The following is a 25,208-nucleotide window of genomic DNA, read 5'->3' as shown; positions in this document are numbered from 1 at the left end:
AGTCTCAGAAACAGCTCTCCCCTTGGCTGAGAGGCTGGCTTTTGGAGTTTGTGAAAAATAGTTGTAGTTTTGGGGATTTATAGCTGACGCGAGCCTCCCTCCAGCCTCGCACGCTCTCCCTCGCCTGCACGCCTGCTCTCCCCTCCCCGTTTGGAGTCTCAGAAACAGCTCTCCCTTTGGCTGAGAGGCTGGCTTTTGGAGTTTGTGAAAAATAGTTGTAGTTTTGGGGATTTATAGCTGACGCGAGCCTCCCTCCAGCCTCGCACGCTCTCCTTCGCCCGCACGCCTGCTCTCCCCTCCCTGTTTGGAGTCTCAGAAACAGCTCTCCCCTTGGCTGAGAGGCTGGCTTTTGGAGTTTGTGAAAAATAGTTGTAGTTTTGGGGATTTATAGCTGACGCGAGCCTCTCTCCAGCCTCGCACGCTCTCCCTCGCCTGCACGCCTGCTCTCCCCTCCCCGTTTGGAGTCTCAGAAACAGCTCTCCCTTTGGCTGAGAGGCTGGCTTTTGGAGTTTGTGAAAAATAGTTGTAGTTTTGGGGATTTATAGCTGACGCGAGCCTCCCTCCAGCCTCGCACGCTCTCCTTCGCCCGCACGCCTGCTCTCCCCTCTCCGTTTGGAGTCTCAGAAACAGCTCTCCCTTTGGCTGAGAGGCTGGCTTTTGGAGTTTGTGAAAATAGTTGTAGTTTTGGGGATTTATAGCTGACGCGAGCCTCCCTCCAGCCTCGCACGCTCTCCTTCGCCCGCACGCCTGCTCTCCCCTCCCTGTTTGGAGTCTCAGAAACAGCTCTCCCTTTGGCTGAGAGGCTGGCTTTTGGAGTTTGTGAAAAATAGTTGTAGTTTTGGGGATTTATAGCTGACGGGAGCCTCCCTCCAGCCTCGCACGCTCTCCTTCGCCCGCACGCCTGCTCTCCCCTCCCTGTTTGGAGTCTCAGAAACAGCTCTCCCCTTGGCTGAGAGGCTGGCTTTTGGAGTTTGTGAAAAATAGTTGTAGTTTTGGGGATTTATAGCTGACGCGAGCCTCCCTCCAGCCTCGCACACTCTCCTTCGCCCGAACGCCTGCTCTCCCCTCCCCATTTGGAATCTCAGAAACAGCCTTCCCCTTGGCTGAGAGTCCGGCTTGTGGAGTTTGCGAAAAATAGTTGTAATTTTGGAGATTTATAGCTGATGCGTGCCTCTCTCCAGCCTCGCACGCTCTCCTTCGCCTGCGCAGCATGCTGCCATGTGCTGAGTACGCCTGCTCTCCAATGATAAAATTGGGCCAAACCCCCATGACCCAACAGAAAATAGTGTTTTCTGGTGGTCTTTGGTGACCTCCCCAACGGTCCCAACTCCCAGGTTGGGATAGAAAGATACAAGTAAGCCAGGGCTGTTTCTGAGACTGCAAGTAGGGAGGGGAGAGCAGGCGTGCTCAGCACATGGCAGCGGGCCAGGCAAATTCCTGCTTCGCACAATGGAGGCGTCCAACGCTATGAGACACGGAGCCGAGAGGGACAAAAGGACGGAGATGAGCAAGAGATGACCGAATGGGCACGAGGCCCGTTACGTCCAAAGGCGATGGGAAGAGCGCCTCGTTCTGCAAGGGGCAACCCCAATTAGGGCCGAAATGGCGAACCAGTCATGCCTCGGATCCCAATTAAGCCTAGGAATGCGATCATTAGGCCGTCCGAACAGGAAAGAAGCCTACAAAGAGGAAGGCGCTTCCTGTCCGAGGAGGGAAAACGCAGCCACCAAAGTTGAATGGAGATTGTATCTGAAGACTATGGACGGGAACTCGAACAGAGGAGACAAAACGAGGGACAGCCAGCAACTCATTTGTTTACAATGCCTTCTCTCTGTGTCCAGGACTTAATCGTGTGCATTCATGACAACTGTGGGTATTTATTGCATCAGAAGCAAACCAAGTTGAATTTGGACCGGGCCGTGGCACAGCTGGTTGGGATTCAGCCGCATTAAAATCATGAGTAAGCTCCCAACCATTTGTCTAGCTTGCTGTCGACCTTTGCAACCCGAAAAACAGTAGGAAATTTAGGTATCGCTCTGCTTGGGAGTCAGCTGCATTAAAATCACTACATGAGTTCGAAGACAGCCCAGGTCGGAGTAAGCTCCCGACCATTTGTCTAGCTTGCTGTGGACCTTTGCAACCTGAAAGACAGTAGGAAATTTAGGTACCACTCTGGTTGGGAGTCAGCTGCATTAAAATCACTACATGAGTTCGAAGACAGCCCGGGTCAGAGTAAGCTCCCAACCATTTGTCTAGCTTGCTGTTGACCTTTGCAACCCGAAAGACAGTAGGAAATTTAGGTACCGCTTTGGTTGGGAGTCAGCTGCATTAAAATCACTACACGAGTTTGAAGGCAGCCTGGGTCGGAGTAAGCTCCCGACCATTTGTCTAGTTTGCTATCGACCTTTGAAAGACAGTAGGAAATTTACGTATTGCTCTGGTTGGAAGTCAGCAGCATGAAAACCACTACTGACCAAAAGGTCATGAGTTCGAAGACTCATGTTGGAGTTGGAGTAAGCTCCCAACCATTTGTCTAGCTTGCTATCGACCTTTGCAACCTAAAAGACAGTAGGAAATTTAGGTACCGCTTTGGTCGGGAATCAGCTGCATTAAAATCACTACACGGGTTCGAAGACAGCCCGGGTCGGAGTAAGCTCCTAACCATTTGTCTAGCTTGCTGTCAACCTTTGCAACCTAAAAGACAGTAGGAAATTTAGGTACTGCTCTAGTTGGGAGTCAGCTGCATTAAAATCACTACTTGAGTTCGAAGCCAGCCTGGGTTGGAGTAAGCTCCCGACCATTTGTCTAGCTTGCTGTCGACCTTTGCAGTCCAAAAGACAGTAGGAAATTTAGGTACCGCTCTGGTTGGGAGTCAGCTGCATTAAAATCACTACTGACCAAAAGGTCATGAGTTCGAAGACTCATGTTGGAGTTGGAGTAAGCTCCCAACCATTTGTCTAGCTTGCTGTCGACCTTTGCAGTCCAAAAGACAGTAGGAAATTTAGGTACCGCTCTGGTTGGGAGTCAGCTGCATTAAAATCACTACTGACCAAAAGGTCATGAGTTCGAAGACTCATGTTGGAGTTGGAGTAAGCTCCCAACCATTTGTCTAGCTTGATGTCGACCTTTGCAACCCGAAAGACAGTAGGAAATTTAAGTACCGCTCTGGTTGGGAGTCAGCTGCATTAAAATCACTACACGAGTTCAAACCCAGCCTGAGTCGGAGTAAGCTCCTGACCATTTGTCTAGCTTGCTGTCAACCTTTGCAACCCGAAAGACAGTAGGAAATTTACGTATTGCTCTGGTTGGGAGTCAGCAGCATGAAAACCACTACTGACCGAAAGGTCACCAGTTCGAAGACAGCCCGGGCCACAGTAAGCTCCCAACCATTTGTCTAGCTTGCTGTCGACCTTTGCCAAAAAAACAGTAGAAAATTTAGGTATCGTTTTATGCGAAGAGGCTAATTTAACTAAAAAATCTCCAGCAGTGTGTAAAAGAATGAGAAAGTACTCCATCGGTGTCCCAAGTGAAGCGACAGCTCCCCTGGTGGCCAGAATTCAAGCATACCCTCATGAAGCTGGAATGTTAAATAGCCTCTGTGCATCTGAGAAGGCTGAGAGGAGATATGATAGCCATGTATAAATATGTGAGAGGAAGCCACAGGGAGGAGGGAGCAAGCTTGTTTTCTGCTTCCTTGGAGACTAGGACGCAAGGGAACAATGGCTTCAAACTACAAGAGAGGAGATTCCATCTGAACATTAGGCAGAACTTCCTGACTGTGAGAGCCGTTCAGCAGTGGAACTCTCTGCCCCGGAGTGTGGTGGAGGCTCCTTCTTTGGAAGCTTTTAAGCAGAGGCTGGATGGCCATTTGTCAGGGGTGATTTGAATGCAATATTCCTGCTTCTTGGCAGGGGGTTGGACTGGATGGCCCATGAGGTCTCTTCCAACTCTTTGATTCTATGATTCTATCTGTCTATATATGTCGTGTGTCTATGGCATTGAATGTTTGCCATATATATGTGCATCGTAATCTGCCCTGAGTTTCCTGAAGTATTCCTGCCAGGCCAATTAGGTTTCTCGGTTGTTAGACTGATATACCTGGTTATCTCTTTGAACCCAGTAATAAATAAAAGCTAGGATGAAGAGACGCTGAATCCAACCAGTTACACTTTCACAGACTTTCCTTTCTGCAAGAACTCGATTTTCATTCCTTGGCCAGCTTCCAATGGCCTCCCTTCCACACGGTAAGCTCCCTGCCTTCTCAGCATGTTCCAGCGGATCGGATTGCTGGGCACGGCCACCAAGAATGCAAAAAGCAGAAGCAAATGGCTGCAGTGCCTCTCGATTGCAGGCCGCCTGGTGCTCGAGGCAGCTGGGCATGTTTATTTTTATCGGCTGAGCTTTGGGTTGCTGCGCGCTCCACGGATATGAGGCAGTCGCACTCCCCCACTGGGCCTAACACCCTCCCACTCCCGTGTTCTCACGCACACGGCTCCCATGCGCAGCTGCTGCGCCAACTATTACCAGCATCTCTTTACAGTAATGATAAAAAGAGGAATGGCATCCCATGCACCAGTAAGGCTTTGTTTTAGCATTTGTGGACTACCAATTTCCTAAAAATTGAGTTTCTCCGGGACCGGGACCCTGGTGGGGGCTGCGAGGGGGTTTCAGATGACCATCCGAAAATCTATTTCTGATGGTCTTACGAACCACTTTGGCAGAAAAGGCTGAAGATCTCTCCATCTGTCCTTCTTTTCTGTTTTCTCCCACCAAAATCCCTCCTCTGCTGTGATTGGACAGCCTCTCAACCAAGGCCAGGGCTGTTTCTGAGATTCCAAGCAGGGAGGGGAGAGCAGGCATGCTCAGCACATGGCAGCATGCTCCACAGGCGAAGGAGAGCATGAGAGGCTGGAGGGTTGCAGCAGGGAAACCTCCCATTAAAAGCTCTCGCCCGCTGTGACTGGACAGTCTCTCACCCACGGCCAGGGCTGTTTCTGAGATTCCAAGCAGGGAGGGGAAAGCAGGTGTGCTCAGCACATGGCAGCATGCTCCGCGGGCGAGGGAGAGCATGAGAGGCTGGAGGGTTGCAGCAGGGAAACCTCCCATTAAAAGCTCTCGCCCGCTGTGACTGGACAGCCTCTCACCCACGGCCAGGGCTGTTTCTGAGATTCCAAGCAGGGAGGGGAGAGCAGGCATGCTCAGCACATGGCAGCATACTCCACAGGCGAAGGAGTGAGGCTGGAGGAAGACCTCCCACCAAAACCCTCCTGTGACTGGACAACCTCTCACCCAAGGCCAGGGCTATTTCTGAGACTGCAAGCAGGGAGGGGAGAGCAGGTGTGCTCAGCACATGGCAGCATGCTCCGCGGGCGAGGGAGAGCGTGCGAGGCTGGAGGAAGGCTCGCGGCAGGGAAACCTAACATCAAAAGCCCTCCACTGCTATGACTCGACAGCCTCTCACCCACAGCTAGGGCTGTTTCTGAGACTGCAAGCGGGAAGGGGAGAGCAGGCGTACTCAGCACATGGCAGCATGCTCCACGGGCAAAGGAGATCGTGCAAGGCTGGAGGAAGGCTTGCGCCAGGGAGACCTCCCACCAAAAGCCCTTCCCCCACTGTGATTTACCAGCTTCTCAGCCAAGGGAAGGTTGTTTCTGAAACTCCAAGAAGGGAGAGGAGAGCAGGCATGCTCAGCACATGGCAGCATGCTCCACAGGCGAAGGAGTGAGGCTGGAGGAAGACCTCCCACCAAAACCCTCCTGTGACTGGACAGTCTCTCACCCACGGCCAGGGCTGTTTCTGAGATTCCAAGCAGGGAGGGGAGAGCAGGCGTGCTCACCACATGGCAACATGCTCCGCCGGCGAAGGAGAGCATGCGAGGCTGGAGGAAGGCTCACGGCAGGGAAACCTCCCACCAAAAGCCCTCCCCTGCTGTGATTTAACAGCTTTTCAGCCAAGGGGAAGGCTGTTTCTGAGACTGCAAGCAGGGAGAGGAGAGCAGGCATGCTCAGCACATGGCAGGGTGCTCCACGAACGAGGGAGAGGGTGCGAGGCTGGAGGAAGTCTTGCGGCAGGGAAACCTCCCACCAAAAGACCTCCCCTCTTGTGACTGGACAGCCTCTCACCCAAGGCCAGGGCTGTTTCTGAGACTGCAAGCAGTCTCCCTAAATCCCATTACTGGGAAAACAGGATACAAATAAATAAAATAATAGCAATAACAACAAATCCCAGCATTCTGCACCACCTGCAACGATGGCATCGTCTGATCGGAAGCCCATCCAGACCAACTTTCCAAGATGGCTCACCTTTGCCGGTATAGAGGTCTACTTCCACGGTGGGATTTCCACGGGAGTCGAGGATTTCGCGAGCGTGGATCTTGAGGACAGACATCGTGTTTGCCTGGAGGAAAAAGGGAAGAGAAGAATGACGTTAAAGTTTCCAAAATACATATAGTCAACGATATACCCAAATCAAAGGTGCGGGAAGCAACTTAAGGGCCGGGCTAGCACAGCGGGTTAAACCGCCAGTTGCGGAAAATCTTGCTGACCGGAAGGTTGGCAGTTCAAAGTGCCAGGTCGGGGTGAGCTCCTGCCGTCAGCCCTAGCTTCTGCCTTTCAAAAAATAATGTGAGTAGATCAATAGGTACCGCTTTGGTAGGGAGGTAAAAGCCACCCTGAAAAAGATGCCGGCAAAAAACCGACCATGGACGATTGGCTCTCAACGTCCAGCACAGCCGAATCCGGAGATGAAAAGAGGGAAGCCTTTGCCTTTGTTTGTGTGTTGTCTCTCTCTCTCAATTGTGTAACACATTGAATGTTTGCCATATATGTACCTGTAATCCACTTGGAGTCAACTCTGGGAGGTAGAGTGGGATATAAATAACGTATATTATTGTCATTATCATTATTATTATTACTTACACCGACATGAAACCAGTTCCTATTCAGTATCGGCGCCACCGACTTTCTCCAGAGGTGTTGAACTACAGATCCCATTATTTCCCAAGGACACACAAGCTAAGGAGAATTGGAATGGCAGTCTAATACATCGGGAGCTCACTGGCTTGGAGCCGTTGGCCTGACAAAATTAAAAGATTCCAGTTTACAAATCTTCAAGCTTCTAGTCCACAAGAACGTCTGCATGGGACCACGGACCTATGCTTGCCAATTGAGCGGGAGAAGAAGCGAGAAGCAGTAATGAAAAGTGGAAAATTATTATTATTATTATTATTAGAAACACTTCCTGTTGTCTCTCCCCCGTTCTTAACTAGGAGTCGTATGTAAGTTGGATGCTTGTAGCTCGGGGACTGCTTGTAGATATAATGGAAGTGAAAAGCCAAGCCTTATGAAGGTCAAAATCTTTAGATCAGGCGTTCTCAAACTACGGCCCACGGGCCAAATACGGCCCTCGAAGGTCATTTACCTGGCTCTCGCTCATGTAATGATAATATTATATTATTAGCATAGCACAATATTAGTATCATATATATTACTATATTGTACTATACTGCAATATTGATAATATTACATATAATATATTATTAGTATTATATAATATTATGATCAATATTATAGGTATAAACAATCTATATAAATAAAAATGTGATGTTTGTGGGATTAACATAACTCAGAAACCACTGGACAAACTGACACCACATTTGGACACAAGACACCTATCAGGCCAACGAGTGTCCATCACTCATAAACACACACACACACAAAACCCCAGTGGAACAGACTTAAAAAGCCCCAAAATACACCATACATACATATACACTCATATACATACTCATATAAATATGCACATGCACATATTCATACACAAACACGTATATATATATATATTCACAAATTACACATATACACACATATATACATATACACATGCACACATACATACATACACATGCACACACATATACACAATATGAATGTACACATAGATACACACACATATATATACCCATATATATATATATATGCAAACACACACATATAAACAAAAATATACACACCTATATACATATACACACACCTATATACATATACACACGCACACATACATACATATATACACATGCACGCACATATACACAATATGCATGTACACATAGATACATCCACATATATACACCCACATAAATATATATATATGTAAACACACATATATAAACAAATATATACACACATATATATACATACACACACATATACATATATACAGATACATACACATGCACACATATATACACAATATGCATGTACACATAGATACACACACATATATACACCCACATATATATATGCAAACACACATACATACACACATACACACATATATACACACACACACATACATACATATGCACACATATATATACACAATATGCATGTACACATAGATATACACCCACACACACACATATATGCAAACACACATATATAAACAAATATATACACACACAATACACAGATTGGGCCACAGCAACGCAGGGCTGGGGACGGCTAGTATATTATATTATTACCATAGCACAATAATAGTCGCATACTACTAAGAGGGAGTAAATAAGGCTATTATACATTACTATATTGCACTATACTGCAATATTATCAATAATATTACATGCAATATTATAGGCCCAGACTTCCCACTGAAATGCTAATAAGTTTATATCTGTTAAAAACAGTACAATAATTAAAATGAAGAACAATTTTAAGTGTTTTTTGCACTACAGTGTGCATAGGGATTCATTCATGTTTTTCTTTTCCAAATTATAATCTGGCTCTCCAGGGATTGTGAGCTGGCCCTCTGTTTACAAAGTTTGAGGACCCCTGCTTTAGATGGTTTGGGTGACCCATTCATTTGCACGCCAATCACAAGAAATCCAGATGGGTATTTAATGCAATACTAAGCTGGCTGAGCTCAAGCATGCAGTATATTTTGCAGCCTGACTGTCCAGATTGTGCAACTGGCATTAGTGCCGCTCCACGGATGCCCTTGAGTGGCGACCTCCCCGTAAGCCCCGCCCCTTCCTTCCTGTTTTGCACGAACAAATGCAACCAGTTTCCCTTTTCACCCTCTTTTTCAAGCCCCTCCTAGTTGCATTCCAGCTGCCAATCAAGGAGGAACTTCAAGACTGGGACCCCTTTATTGCTTTTTCCAATGGAGAAAATGTCAATTGTTGGATTTATGAATGTTTTCAGTGCAATCTAAAGGATATGGGGTACAAACAACCATTCATAGGATTCTTTCTGTAGCCAAGTAAAGTGAGTATCAGTCACAGATTAGATTGTTTGCTTTGGATTTCGCTTCGTAAGATGTCAAAGCGGCTGGTCAGGTGCACCTCCCAACAAAGGATTCCCTCAGGCAGGAAGTAGCCAGGCTTTGAAGCTGCAAGGCCATTCGACGCTAACCAAGGTGGTCAACTGCTATTTCACACTTGCCTCAAACAGACAAAAGAGTTCTTTCTCCCGCCCTCAGAGGGTGCCCCCAGGCAACTCTATGCAGATACCCTCACTGATTGACTTTGCAGCTGCAAGGCCATTCAGTGCTAATCAAGGTGACCAACTGCAACATTCACACTCTCCAACACACAAGAGTTTGTTCTCCCACCACAGACAGCTGAAAAGTCAATCAGTGAGGTCATCTGCATAGAGGTAGCCTGGCCTTTGTTGCCTGGAGGCACCCTCTGTGGAATAAAGACTAGGGTGGGAGAAAGAACACTTGACTGTTTGAGGCAAGTGCAAATGTTGCAGTCGACCACCTTGATTACCATCGAATGGCCTTGCAGCTGCAAAGTCAATCAGTAAGTGTATCTGCATAAAGGTAGCCTAGCCATTGTTGTCTGGAGGCACCCTCTTTGAAATAATGTCCAGGGGGTGAGAAAGAATGCTTGTCTGTTTGAGGCAAGCCACCTTGATTACCATCGAATGGTCTTGCAGCTGCAAAGTCAATCAGTGAAGGTATCTGCATAAAGGTAGCCTGGCCTTTTTTGCCTGGAGGCACCCTCTGTGGAATAATGTCCAGGGTGGGAGAAAGAACTCTTGCCTATGTGAACCTTCAATCCGCTTCCAAAATATATTTCAAATAAAGCAAATCCTGGAAGTTAAGCAGGTTCAGCCCCGGTGAATCCCTGGATGGGAGGCCGGCAATGAATAACCAGGTTCCTTTCAGATGCAGAATTGAGTATTTCAGATCTAAGAGAGATTTCGAAATGCTGGGGCATTGCAAAGCAACAGGTCTTTGCACTTGAAATGGGAAAATGGATGAGGCCGAACATTGCAGAGCGCATGGCAGGTTGACTCAGAAGCAAAAACGGACTCTCTCCGCCTGCGGTTTTGGAATTTCCGCCTGCAATTTCCTGCTTGCAGCAAGCCGTCTCCATTTCCGGCTTGCACCAAAATGCCCTCTGACTCAGCAAGACGACAACTCCTTCCCTCTCGATTCCCACGTGTTCTTCCAAATCCCAGGCCGAGCCTTGCTTTCCTTGCAGCCAACCAATGCCCTGGCCCTGGAAAACTTTGCCCTGAAACCAGGATCATTCAATCTCAGGGCCTAGCTCCAAGTTTGTGTGTAGAGAGATATAAGCATGCAAATTCTCCAGTTGCAATGTGCAATGTATCATTGCTTCACCAGGACTCTCAGGAAGAAGGGAACTTTGCAGTGAGATAATGCCATAGCTCTTTCCCTAGGTGCCAGGACTCACCCTCCACTCTGCATGCACCTATTGACTTCTGCAAACCTCCCCGTTTCCTTAGGCATTGCTTATTTTCTCCCCAAACAGCTCCATCTCTGTCAGGTTTCATCATATTTATTTATTTATTCACCCCCAAAGCTTACAAGTTATAGGTTACATACAATATATATTATTGTATTACTATTAGTATTATATTGCATTGCATTGTAATATTATCTGTATATATAATATATTATATTATGAGCATAGCACATTAATAGTAGGATACTACTAAGAGGGGGTAAATAAAGGCCAAGACCTTTTCAAAGCTGGGATAAGCAGGGATTATAACGCTTGCATGTCATTCTCAATTTGCAACACTTTAAAAAGACATATTTTGGCAGAATTTGGCCAGTGCTAGCTTGCTATTGCCTTCCTCTGAGGCTGAGAGAGCGTGACTTCACATCTAAATAGAGGTTCGAATCATGGTCTGCGTCCTAGTGCAACCTTCAAACCACTTTACACTATGTAACGACATTGGGGAAACGTTGTTTCTGGTCTAAAAGTGTCATTTCCTGTCCTTACTTTGAAAAGTAGCTGTTCTTCCTCCAGACACTTTGTTTTTCGTGGCTGCCACAAACTAACTTAATGTGGTTGAGTTATTCATGGAAAGACTATCGCAGGGTGTCCTGCAAAAACAAAAGATTTTGCAGTTCAATAAACTCTTCCCATGGGTTGCTGTGAGCTTTCCGGGCTGTCTGGCCACATTCCAGAAGCACTCTCTCCTGACGTTTCACCCACACCTATAGCAGGCATCCTCAGAGGTTGTGGGGTCTGTTGGAAACTAGGCAAGTGGGGTTGAATTATCTGTGGAATGATGTCCAGTTTGGGAGAAAAAACTCTTGTCTGTTGGAGGCAAACGTGAATGTTGCAATTGGCCGTCTTGATTAGAACAGGGGAATTCCAGACAGGAAACAATCAGGGCCAGCTAACACCTCCCAACAAAGGATTACCAAGTCAGGAAGCAGCCAGGGTTTGAAGATGCAAGGCCATTCAAGGTGGCCAATGACAACATTCACACTTGCCTCAAGCAGGCAAGAGTTCTTTCTCCCACCCTGAACATTATTCCAAAGGGGGTGCCTCCAGGCAACAAAGGCCAGGCTACCCCTAGGCAAATACCCTCACTTATTGACTTTGCAGCTGCAAGGCCATTCAATGCCAATCAAGGTGGTCAATTGCAACATTCCCAGGCAAGAGTTCTTTCTCCCACCCTGGACATTATTCCACAGAGGGTGCCTCCAGGCAACAAAGGCCAAGCTAACGTTAGGCAGATACCCTCACTGATTGACTTTGTTCCCAAATATTGTTGCAAGAGTGGGAATGGGTCAAAAGCACCAAGGTGTACTTTGCAACCGAGGACGTAAATCATTATTAGAGGATGAGCAATGTTTTAGGTGCAAGCAGGCCTGAACACATTGCCAGGCCAAAGAAGTATACACACAAAAGGAGTATACACACACACACACACACACACGTATTGGGAGGGGAAGCAACTTTTGAGAATACCCTGCAGCAAGGACACTGCTCTGCTGCAATAAATCCTAGTGACGCAATTCGCCGTAATGTGAATCACAGCCTTGAGAAGGAAACTCCCTTCCTGTATTCAGCGCATGGCTGCAACTGCATGTTCATACGGAAGGAGCTTATGGCATGCAAAGCATGGTGTCTCCTAACCCGACTGCTGTGGACCACTTTTCCCCTCTCCCCACCGTCTTTAGTTTCGACTATTTTAGGCCACCGGACACTTGACCGAAGGGGTTGCAGGGATTCCCTGGGCCCAAACTTGGAAGTCAAACCCTATGTGCAAAAAGGAAATGTTGCATAGCCTATGCATAATATCTTAAGTGCATATTTAATATTCCTATTTGGACCCAGGCTTGAAATTCTCCATATAATAATTATATAATATTCTATTATTATGTTATATTACAATATTTAAGTGTATATTTAATATCCCTATTTGCACGCCATGCAGTCATGCTGGCCACATGGCCTTGGAGGTGTCTACGGACAATGCCAGCTCTTCGGCTTAGAAATGGAGATGAGCACCACACCCCAGAGTTGGAGATGACTGGACTTAATGTCAGGGGCGACCTTTACCTATTTGGACCCAGGCTTGAAATGCTCCCTGTCCAGATAATTATTATTATACTATATTAGAATATATTATCCTAATATATTATAATATGGTATTACATTATGATATTATATAATTATTATGTGATGATATTATATACTTATTATCTTGGCCTGGAGAATTCCAAGTCTGGCTCCAAATGGGAATATTAAATATGCACTTTAAATTATATACTACTCTATTATTATTATATAATATGATATTACAATATAATATTTAAGTGCATATTTAATATTTCTATCTGGACCTGGAGAATTCCAAGCCTGGCTCCAAATGGGAATATTAAATATGCACTTAATTATTGTTATATTATATTGGAATATCATATCATATCATATAGTAAACTAATAATAATAATAATAATAATAATATCTGGACCTGGAGAATTCCAAGCCTGGCTTCAAATAGGAATATTAAATATGCACTTAAATATTATATTGTAATATCTTATAATAATAATAATAATAATAATAATAATTATTATTATTATTATTATTATCTGGACCTGGAGAATTCCAAGCCTGGCTCCAAATAGGAATATTAAATATACACTTAATTGTTATTATATTATATTGAAATATCATATAATATAATAATAATAATAATAATTATTATTATTATTATTATTTGGACCTGGAGAATTCCAAGCCTGGCTCCAAATAGGAATATTAAATATACACTTAAATATTATTATATTGTAATATCACATTATCATATAATAAAATAATAATAATAATAATAATAATAATAATTATTATTATTTGGACCTGGAGAATTCCAAGCCTGGCTTCAAATAGGACAATTAAATATACACTTAAATATTATTATATTATATTATAACATCATATTATATAATAATAATAATAATTACTATTATTATTATTATTATCTGGACCTGGAGAATTCCAAGCCTGGCTCCAAACAGGAATATTAAATCTACACTTAAATATTATATTATATTGTAATATTATATCATTTAATAATAATAATAATAATAATTATTATTATTATTATTATTATTATTATCTGGACCTGGAGAATTCCAAGCCTGGCTCCAAACAGGAATATTAAATCTACACTTAAATATTATATTATATTGTAATATTATATCATTTAATAATAATAATAATAATAATGATAATTATTATTATTATCTGGACCTGGAGAATTCCAAGCCTGCCTTCAAATAGGAATATTAAATATGCACTTAAATATTATAATATATCATCATATTATAATATTCTTATATTATATTACATAATTATTATCTGGGCCTGGAGAATTCCAAGCCTGGCTCCAAATAGGAATATTAAATATACACTTAAATATTATATTGTAATATCTTATTATAATAATAATTATTATTATTATTATTATATTATTATTATTATTATCTGGGCCTGGAGAATTCCAAGCCTGGCTCCAAATAGGAATATTAAATATACACTGAAATGTTATTATATTATATTATAATATCATATATAATAATAATAATATCTGGACCTGGAGAATTCCAAGCCTGGCTCCAAATAGGAATGTTAAATATAGACTCAAATATTATATTGTATTAGAATATATTATATTATCATACTATATTATAATATTATATTACATTATCATATTATATCATTATTATCTGGACCTGGAGAATTCCAAGCCTGACTCCAAATAGGAATACTAAATATGCACTATATATAGTATATAAGCAAAGCCAATAAATAAATAAATAAATAATCATATTATAATATTATATTACATTATGATATTATATAATTATTATCTGGGCCTGGAGAATTCCAAGCCTGGCTCCAAATGGGAATATTAAATATGCACTCCAATATTATGATATATTCGAATATATTACATTAACATACTATATTATAATATTATATTACATTATGATATTATATAATTATTATCTGGACGTGGAGAATTCCAAGCCTGGCTCCACATGGGAATACTAAATATGCACTCAAAATATTATTATAATATATCAGAATATATTATATTATCATATTATATAATAATATTATATTATATAATTATTATCTGGGCCTGGAGAATTCCAAGCCTGGCTCCAAATGGGAATACTAAATAGGCACTCAAGTATTATTATACTATATTAGAATATATTGTATTATCCTACTATATTATAATATTATATTACATTACGGTATTATATAATTATTATCTGATGATATTATATAATTATTATCTGGGCCTGGAGAATTCCAAGTCTGGCTCCAAATGGGAATATTAAATATGCACTTAAAATTATATTATTATTATTATGCTTCTCCTGATAAGATCTAAGAGGCACCAATGAACGCAGAGCGGTTTCTCAGATGTGGGAGACCAGGGTGACCTTGGGCAAAGTCACACTCTCTCAGCCTCGGAGGAAGGCAAGGGGAAAGCCTCCCCCAAAGAAATCTTGCAAAATAACCATCATAATCCCTTATTAGGTAACAAGAAATCAGATTATGAGTGTTGGACTATGACTCCGGAGCACAGGATTCAAATCCTCACTCAGCCACAAATGACCTTGAGCAATGAATGGGATTTTGGAGGGCATGTGAACTTTTAAGTATACCTTTAAATGTATTTTAATATTTTTATCTTCCAAGCCACACATGTTATTAAATTCATATATTTTTTTATTGCAGTTGCTTAAGTTTTCAAGTATATTGGGTCATGTTTGCTGTTAACCCACATGGGAAAACATTGGAAAAAATAAAAATATAATATAAATATAAAATAAATCAATAAAATAGTTCAATAAACAAAGTTTTATTATTATTTTTATCTAGGCCTGGAGAATTCCAACCCTAGCTCCAAATAGGAATATTATTTATTTATAGCATTTATATTCAATGTTAAATTATTATAAAATATTAATATGCACTTAAATAGTATACTGTTATATATTAAATATGCACTTAAGTATTATATTATATATTATACTATATTGTATTTATTTACAGCATTTATATTCAATATTAAAGTATTATCATATATTAAATATGCACTTAAATATTATATTATTATATCATACTACATGATTATACTGTAATTAATTATTTACAGGATTTATATTCAATATTAAATTATTATGATACATGAAATATGCACTTAGATATTATATTATTATATTCTAATATAACATTTATCACTTTACATTATTATTATATATTAAATATGCACTTAAATATTATATTATTATATCATACTACATGATTATACTGTAATTATTTATTTACAGCATTTATATTCAATATTAAATTACTATTAAATATTAAATATTTACTTTCTTATTATATTATTATATTCTAATATAATATTATCATTTTACATTATAATAATAATATATAATATCATATTATAAAAATAAAAATATTAAATTATTATTATATATTAAATATGCACTTAATATTATATTATTATATCATACTACATGATTATACTGTTATTATTTATTTACATAAATAAATAAATACATAATAGTATATTATATGAACATAAATAAATATATAATAATATATTATATGAACATAAATATATATAATAGTAATTTAATATTTATATTCAATATTAAATTACTATCATATGTTAACATGCACTTAAATATAATATTAGATTCTAATATATCATTTTATATTAATATATATTATATTAGAAAAATAAATATATGAAAAATACATTAAATAGTCACACTCTCTCAGCCCATGATAGGTTCACTTCTCCTTTATTTAGGGCCTTCCTTTTGCATTTTGGGCCCTGCTCTGATGGAAGAGGACCTTAAAAAACTACCTAGATATTTGGGAAAGGATGCAAAGTGGTCCTTTGTTCCCTTTGCAACCAAATCCATTGCAGGAATTTAGAATATATTATCCAAATAATAATCACATACACTAACACCCATGCACTTACCTAGGACTAAGAACAGCGCCTGGCAATGCAAAAAAAAAAGTAACTTACAATGATAGAAAACTACTTACTGTTTGCAAAAAGAACCAAGCAAGAGAATTGCAAAGGCTGCTGCTTCCTGTGCAACTGGGGAAGATCCGCCTGGCTCGCGCTGAGCTATAACCCGGGCGTATGCAAATCAATGCCCGGGACTCGGCTTTTTATTGGCTGGCTGGGTCCCCGGCTCCTTCCTGATTGGTCAGGACGCGCCTCTCGCCAGGCTCGCCTAGCCTTTCTGGCGCGTGCGCTACGTGCACAAACGCCTTCCTTTTTGCTCAAAGAGAGAGAGAGAGCGAGAGAGCAAAGGAAAGGAAGGAGAATTTTTCTCTCTCCTTTTTTTCACTCTTAAAACACCCGCATTTAATTTCTTTCTTTTTTTTTCAAGGATGGAAAATCCCCATTTTTTTGCAAAGACAATGCAAAAATGCAATACAAAAAAATAATACAATACAAAAAAATACAATACAAAAAGCAATACAAAAAAATAAAATAAAAATGCAATACAAAAAAAATAAAATTGAAATACAATACGAAACAAAAAAAATACAATACAAAAAATAAAATAAAAATGCAATACAAAAAAAAATAAAATTGAAATACAATACGAAACAAAAAATACAATACAAAAATGCAATACAAAAAAATAAAATAAAAATGCAATACAAAAAAAAATTGAAATACAATACGAAACAAAAAAAATACAATACAAAAATGCAATACAAAAAAATAAAATAAAAATACAAAACAAACCAAAAACAATCCAATACAAAAAAGCAATCCAAAAAATAAAATAAAAATACAATACAAAAATCCAATCCAAAAAAATAAAATAAAAATACAATACAAACCAAAAACAATCCAATACAAAAATGCAATACAAAAAATAAAATAAAAATATAATACAAAAAAAGAATACAATACAAAAATGCAATACAAAAAATAAAATAAAAATACAATACAAACCAAAAAAATACAATACAAAAATCCAATAAAAAAAATAAAATTAAAATACAATACAAAAAAAGAATACAATACAAAAATGCAATACAAAAAATAAAATAAAAATACAATACAAACCAAAAAAATACACTACAAAAAAAAGAGAGTGCAAAGGAAAAAGACTTTTTTTCTTTCTCTCCTGTTTTTTAAAAAAATGCATTTAATTTATTTCTTTTTTCCAAGGATGGAAAATCCCCATTTTTTGCAAATACAAAAATGCAATACAAAAAGTACAATACAAAACAAAAAAAAAATTACTATACAAAACAAAAAATACAATACAAAAATGCAATTCAAAAAAAGAGAGAGGAAGGAGACTTTTTTCTTTCCTTTTAAAAATATATTTAATTTCTCTCTTTTCTTTTTTTCAAGGATGGAAAATCCCCAGCGGTGTGAGCTTCCGCTGTCAGCCCTAGCTTCTGCCAACCTAGCAGTTCAAAAACATCAAAATGTGAGTACATCAATAGGTACTGCTCTGACAGGAAGGCAACGGTGCTCCATGCAGTCATGCTCATCATGACCACACTCTTTTGTTGATTTGCCACACGCAGCTGGATTTTTGTGTGTCAACACACCGCCGCGAAAGGGAGTTAAGTGGTACTGGCATCAATGGAAAGAGAAAGAAAGAGAAGGAAAAGGCAAAAGCAACAGGGAATTAATGTAGGCAAACAGATTTACCAGGGGCCGGTTCGTACCAAGTCTCTGAAAATTGGCATCTATTTATTTATTTATTTACTGCATTTCTATGCCGCCCTTCTCACCCCGAAGGGGACTCAGAGCAGCTTACAATATATATTTTCATACCATATATTTACAGAGAGTTTCATCTATGCTGATGATCGTGCCATCACCGCTCAAGCAGGGAGCTTTGAGATGGTTGAACAGAAGCTTTCCGAAGCTCTAGGTGCTCTCACTGCCTCTTACAGGGAAAACCAGCTGATCCCTAATCCATCTAAAACACAGACATGTACCTTTCACCTTAAGAACACACAAGCATCCCGAGCTCTGAGGATTATTACCTGGGAAGGAATCCCACTGGAGCATTGCAGCGCACCCAAATACCTGGGAGTCACTGTGGACCGTGCTCTGACCTACAAGAAGCACTGCCTGAACATCAAGCAAAAAGTGGGTGCTAGAAACAATATCATACAGAAGCTGACTGGCACAACCTGGGGATCACAACCAGACACAGTGAAGACATCTGCCCTTGCGCTGTGCTACTCTGCTGCTGAGTACGCATGCCCAGTGTGGAACACATCTCACCACGCTAAAACAGTGGATGTGACTCTGAATGAGACATGCCGCATTATCACGAGGTGCCTGCGCCCTACACCACTGGAGAAATTACACTGCTTAGCCGGTATTTCACCACCTGACATCCGCCGAGAAGGAGCAGCCAATAGTGAAAGGACCAAGGCAGTGACATCTCCAGCTCATCCCTGTTTGGGTATCAGCCAGCACGTCAACGACTTAAATCAAGACATAGTTTTCTAAGATCTACAGAGACACTCGCTGGAACACCCCAGCAAGCGAGAGTCCAAAAGTGGCAGGCTCAAACCCAGCACCTCAATTTGTGGGTGATACCAGATGAGAGACTCCCTCCTGGGCACACAGAGGACTGGGCGACTTGGAAGGCGCTGAACAGACTGCACTCGGGCACCACGAGATGCAGAGCCAACCTCAAGAAATGGGGCCACAAAGTGGAATCCACGCCATGCGAGTGTTTACAACGTTGTTTACAATGCAGTCAAGTCTTCATGTGTGTGTCATATTTCCCGTAGCATGAATACATGTCTTTACGATAGATAGCCACATGGTTTTTCCTGGGAATCCAGATTCACAGCAGACAGTATCAGGCCTTGCGCATGCCTGTTTAAGAACAAGAGGATTCTTTCTCATGCAAGGGGAGAAGAGAGCATTCCTGTTAGCCTTGGCATCTGTTTGGGCAAGAAGAGGCCTGCTTTATTAGCATTCGAATGAGCAGCTGCTACTTTTGGGCATATTGAGTATCTGTGCCAAGTTTGGTCCAGATCTATCATTGTTTGAGTCCACAGTGGTCTCTGGATGTGGGTGAACTAGAACTCCCAAACTCAAGGTCAGTGCCCAACCAAACCCTTCCAGTATTTTCTGCTGGTCATGGGAGTCCTGTGTGCCAAGTTCGGTTCAATTCCATCGCTGGTGGAGTTCAGAATGCTCTTTGATTGTAGGGGAACTGCAAATCCCAGCAACCATAACTCCCAAATGTCAAGGTCTATTTTTCCCAAACTCCACCAGTGTTCACATTTGGGTATAGTGAGTATTTGTGCCAAATTTGGTCCAAATCCATCATTGTTTGAGTCCACCTTGCTCTCTCAATGTAAGTGAACTACAACTCCCAAACTCAAGGTCAATGCCCACCAAACCCAGTATTTTCAGTGTGCCAAGTTTGGTTCAATTCTATCATTGGTGGAGTTCAGAATGCTCTTTGATTATAGGTGAACTATAAATCCCAGCAACTACAACTCCCAAATGTCAAGGTCTATTTTTCCCAAACTCCACCATTGTTCACATTTTGGCATATTGAGTATTAGTGCCAAGATTGGTCCAGATCTATCATTGCTTGAGTCCACCTTGCTCTCTTGATGTAAGTGAACTACAACTCCAAAACTCAAGGTTCAGTGCCCACCAAACTCTTCCAGTATTTTCTGTGGGTCCTGGGAGTTCTGTGTGCCAAGATTGGTTCAATTCCATCAGTGGTGGAGTTCAGAATGCTCTTGGATTGTAGGTGAACTATAAATCCTAGCAACTAAAACCCCCAAATATCAAGGTCTATTTTCCCCAAACTCCACCAGTCTTCACATTTGGGCATATTGAGTATTTGTGTCAAATTTGGTCCAGATCCATCATTGTTTGAGTCCACCGTGATCTCTGGATGTAGGTGAACTACAACTCCCAAAATCAAGATCAATTCCCACCAAACCCTTCCATTTTTTTCTGTTGGTCATGGGAGTTCTGTGTGCCAAGATTGGTTCAATTCCATCAGTGGTGGGGTTCAGAATGTTCTTTGATTGTAGGTGAACTATAAATCCCAGCAACTACAACTCCTAAATGTCAAGATCTTTCCCCCCCACATTTTGGCATATTGAGTATCTGGGCCAAGTTTGGTCCAGATCTATCATTGCTTGAGTCCACCTTGCTCTCTCGATGTAAGTGAACCACAACTCCAATATGCTGGAAGGGTTTGGCTGTAGGTGAACTATAAATCCCAGCAACTACAACTCCCAAATGTCGTCGTTTTTCCCCACATTTGGGCATATTGAGTATCCGTGCCAAGTTTGGTCCAGATCTATCATTGCTTGAGTCTACCTTGCTCTCTTGATGTAAGTGAACTACAACTCCAAAATGCTGGAAGGGTTTGGTTGTAGCTGAACTATAAATCCCAGCAACTACAACTCCCAAATGTCAAGGTTTTTTTCCCCCAAACTCCACCACTTTTGGGCATATTGAGTATCCGTGCCAAGTTTGGTCCAGACCCATCATTGCTTGAGTCCACAGTGCTCTCTGGATGTAAGTGAACTACAACTCCAAAACTCAAGGTCAATCACCCACCAAACCTTTCCAGCATTTTCTGTGGGTCAATTGGAGTTCTGTGTCCCAAGTTTGGTTCAATACCATCATTGGTGGAGTTCAGAATGCTCTTAGATTGTAGGTGAACTATAAATCCCAGCAACTACAACTCCAAAACTCAAGGTCAATCGCCCACCAAACCCTGCCAATATTTTCAGTTGGTGGGGGGAGTTCTGTGTTCCAAGTTTGGTTCAATACCATCATTGGTGGAGTTCAGAATGCTCTTTGATTGTAGATAAACCATAAATCCCAGCAACTACAACTCTCACAGGACAAAATCAGCCCCCCCCCCCCCAACCCCACCAGTATTCAAATTTGGACATATTGAGTATTTGTGCCCAACTTGGCCCAGTGAATGAAAACACATCCTGCATATCAGGTATTTCCATTATGATTCAAAACAGTAGCAAAATGACAGATACGAAGTAGCAATGTAAATAATGTCTACATTGTAGAACAATTGCGGTTTTGATACTGTTTTTACTGGAATCTTTTTAAAAATAATTTTTATTGAAAGTTTTTTTTTAAAGAAATACAACATATCCAAAAAAGGAAGGAAGGAAGGAAGAAGATAATCATAAAGGCCTGCCACTTTTGGACTCTCACTTGCTGGGGTGTTCCAGCGAGTGTCTCTGTAGATCTTAGAAAACTATGTCTTGATTTAAGTCGTTGACGTGCTGGCTGATACCCAAACAAGGGATGAGCTGGAGATGTCTCTGCCTTGGTCCTTTCACTATTGGCTGCGACTTCCCGGCGGATGTCAGGTGGTGCAATACCGGCTAGACAGTGTAATTTCTCCAGTGGTGTAGGGCACAGACACCCCGTGATGATGCGGCATGTCTCATTAAGAGCCACATCCACTATTTTAGTGTGGTGAAATGTGTTCCACACTGGGCATGCATACTCAGCAGCAGAGTAGCACAGCGCAAGGGCAGATGTCTTCACTGTGTCTGGTTGTGATCCCCAGGTTGTGCCAGTCAGCTTTCATATGACATTGTTTCTAGCACCCACTTTTTGCTTGATGTTCAGGCAGTGCTTCTTGTAGGTCAGAGCACGGTCCAGAGTGACTCCCAGGTATTTGGGTGTGCTGCAATGCTCCAGTGGGATTCCTTCCTTCCCAGGTAATAATCCTCAGAGCTCGGGATGCTTCTCTATTCTTAAAGTGAAAGGCACGTCTGTGTTTTAGATGGATTAGGGATCAGCTGGTTTTCCCTGTAATAGGCAGTAAGAGCACCTAAAGCTTTGAAGAGCTTCTGTTCAGCGATTCCAAAGCTCCCTGCTTGAGTGATGATGGCACGATCATCAGCATAGATGAAGCTCTCTGTCCCTTCTGGCAGTGGCTGGTCATTTGTGTAGATGTTGAACATGGATGGAGCAAGCACACTCCAAGAAGGCAGGCCGTTCTTCTGTTTCCGCCATCTGCTTCTCTGGCCCTGGAACCCAACAAAGAAGCTCCTGTTCTGTAGCAGATTTCCTTGAGTGGTAATGGCACGATCATCATCATAGATGAAGCTCTCTGTCCCTTCTGGCAGTGGCTGGTCATTTGTGTAGATGTTGACCATGGATGGAGCAAGCACGCTCCAAGAAGGCAGGCCGTTCTTCTGTTTCCGCCATCTGCTTCTCTGGCTTCTCTGGGACTCAACAAAAAAGCTCCTGTTTTGTAGCAGGTTTCCTATGAGGCGGGTGAGGGGGTCGTCCTTTGTGATACTATAAATGTTTCTCAGGAGGAAGCGGTGGTTCACAGTCTCATAAGCCGGCAGGCCGTTCTTCTGTTTCCACCACCTGCTTCTCTGGCCCTGGAACTCAACAAAAAAGCTCCTGTTTTGTAGCAGGCTTCCTATGAGAGCTTCTGTTCGACCATTTCAAAGCTCCCTACGTGAGCGGTGATGGCATGATCGTCAGCATAGATGAAACTTTCTGTCCTTTCTGGCAGTGGCTGGCCATTTGTGTAGATGTTGAACATGGATGGAGCAAGCACGCTCCCCTGAGGCAGGCCGTTCTTCTGTTTCCGCCATCTGCTTCTCTGGCCCTGGAACTCAACAAAAAAGCTCCTGTTTTGTAGCAGGTTTCCTATGAGAGCTTCTGTTCGACCATTTCAAAGCTCCCTACGTGAGCGGTGATGGCATGATCGTCAGCATAGATGAAACTTTCTGTCCTTTCTGGCAGTGGCTGGCCATTTGTGTAGATGTTGAACATGGATGGAGCAAGCACGCTCCCCTGAGGCAGGCCGTTCTTCTGTTTCCGCCATCTGCTTCTCTGGCCCTGGAACTCAACAAAAAAGCTCCTGTTTTGTAGCAGGTTTACTATGAGAGCTTCTGTTCAACCATTTCGAAGCTCCCTACTTGAGCGGTGATGGCATGATCGTCAGCATAGATGAAACTCTCTGTCCCTTCTGGCAGTGGCTGGTCATTTGTGTAGATGTTGAACATGGATAGGGCAAGCACGCTATCTCTCTTTGACTGAGAAGGCTCCAACTCTTTTGATTCCAGAGAAATGGCGGAAGAATGAGACTTGGCTCATTCTGATGATGTCACAAAGGAGGACGACAACTGGGCTGCCGAGAATGTCCTTGCAGATCATGAACGGAGGACAGAATGAGGCGGCGAAGACGCCGGGATCTCTGGGGCCAACACAGTTTTCAACCGGCGGGCGGCAATCTGGTGAGCTAAACCACGTCAACATATACAAAACGTATACATGCTCATATCTCTCTATATGAGATTCAAGCCCTGGTCTCCAGAGTCCTTATCCACGTTGGCTATTTGTTATTGTTATTGTTTATTCGTTCAGTCGCTTCCAAAGAGGGATCCGTCAACTCGCGGATACGGAGGCCCAAGGGGTTTCCGTATCCGTGGTTTGAAGAAACGCAGACCTCATGGACCAGCTCGTGTCGACCGTCACCACCCCCAGCTCCTTCAAGGTAGAGTCAGTCACTTCAAGGATAACCACCCATCTTGCCCTTGGTCGGCCCCTCTTCCCCAGCACCATTATCTTCTCCTAGCTTTCCTGTCTTCTCATTATATCGCCAAAGTACTTCATCTTTACTTCAGAGGGTTTCATCTATGCTGATGATCATGTCATCACCACTCAAGCAGAGAGCTTTGAAATGGTTGAACAGAAGCTTTAGGTGCTCTTACTGCTTATTACGTGACCAAAGTACTTCATATTTACTTCAGAGAGTTTCATCTACGCTGACGATCATGCCATCACCACTCAAGCAGAGAGCTTTGAAATGGTTGAACAGAAGCTTTAGGTGCTCTTACTGTCTATTACGTGGCCAAAGGACTTAATCTTTACTTCAGAGGGTTTCATCTATGCTGACGATCATGTCATCACCACTCAAGCAGGGAACTTTGAAATGGTTGAACAGAAGCTCTCCATTTTCTCCAGCATCATTCTTTTCTTCAAACTTTCCTATCTTCCCATTATGTGGCCAAAGAACATCATCTTAACTTCAGGGAGTTTCATCTACGCTAACAATCATGCCATCACCACTCAAGCAGGTAGCTTTGAAATGGTTGAACCGAAGTTCTCCATTTTCCCCAGCATCGTTGTCTTCTTCAAGCTATCCTGTCTTTTCATTATGTGGCCAAAGAACATCTTTACTTCACAGACTTTCATCTATGCTGACGATCATGTCATCACCACTCAAGCAAGGAACTTCGAAATGGTTGAACAGAAGCTCTCCATTTTCCCCAGCATCGTTGTCTTCTTCAAGCTATCCTGTCTTTTCATTATGTGGCTAAAGAACATCTTTACTTCACAGACTTT

The 25,208-nt window shown here is 41.9% G+C and overlaps 1 protein-coding gene across 3 annotated transcripts in view; it reads right to left on the bottom strand.

Annotated features, from left to right (window-relative positions):
* ENO1 (enolase 1) overlaps positions 1-16,972 on the bottom strand; it is a 41,206-nt gene extending 24,234 nt beyond the window's left edge. The window contains exons 1-3 of one of the 3 annotated variants that reach the window (XM_067472973.1): positions 16,865-16,963; positions 6,918-7,074; positions 6,303-6,396 (exon numbers count right to left, since the gene is read on the bottom strand). In XM_067472973.1, coding sequence (XP_067329074.1) covers positions 6,303-6,396; positions 6,918-6,992 — 169 coding nt within the window. In that variant the 5' untranslated portion in view covers positions 6,993-7,074; positions 16,865-16,963. Of the gene's footprint in view, positions 1-6,302; positions 6,397-6,917; positions 7,075-16,864 lie in introns of all 3 variants that reach the window. The other 2 variants (XM_060759012.2, XM_060759014.2) reach the window with 2 other exon arrangements.
* Positions 16,973-25,208: the final 8,236 nt, after the last annotated feature.

Source organism: Anolis sagrei, chromosome 13, assembly GCF_037176765.1.
Source record: "Anolis sagrei isolate rAnoSag1 chromosome 13, rAnoSag1.mat, whole genome shotgun sequence".
NCBI classification, from domain to species: domain Eukaryota; kingdom Metazoa; phylum Chordata; class Lepidosauria; order Squamata; family Dactyloidae; genus Anolis; species Anolis sagrei.
The sequence above is the reverse complement of the archived record's forward strand: the minus strand, read 5'-3'. Positions and strand labels throughout refer to the sequence as shown.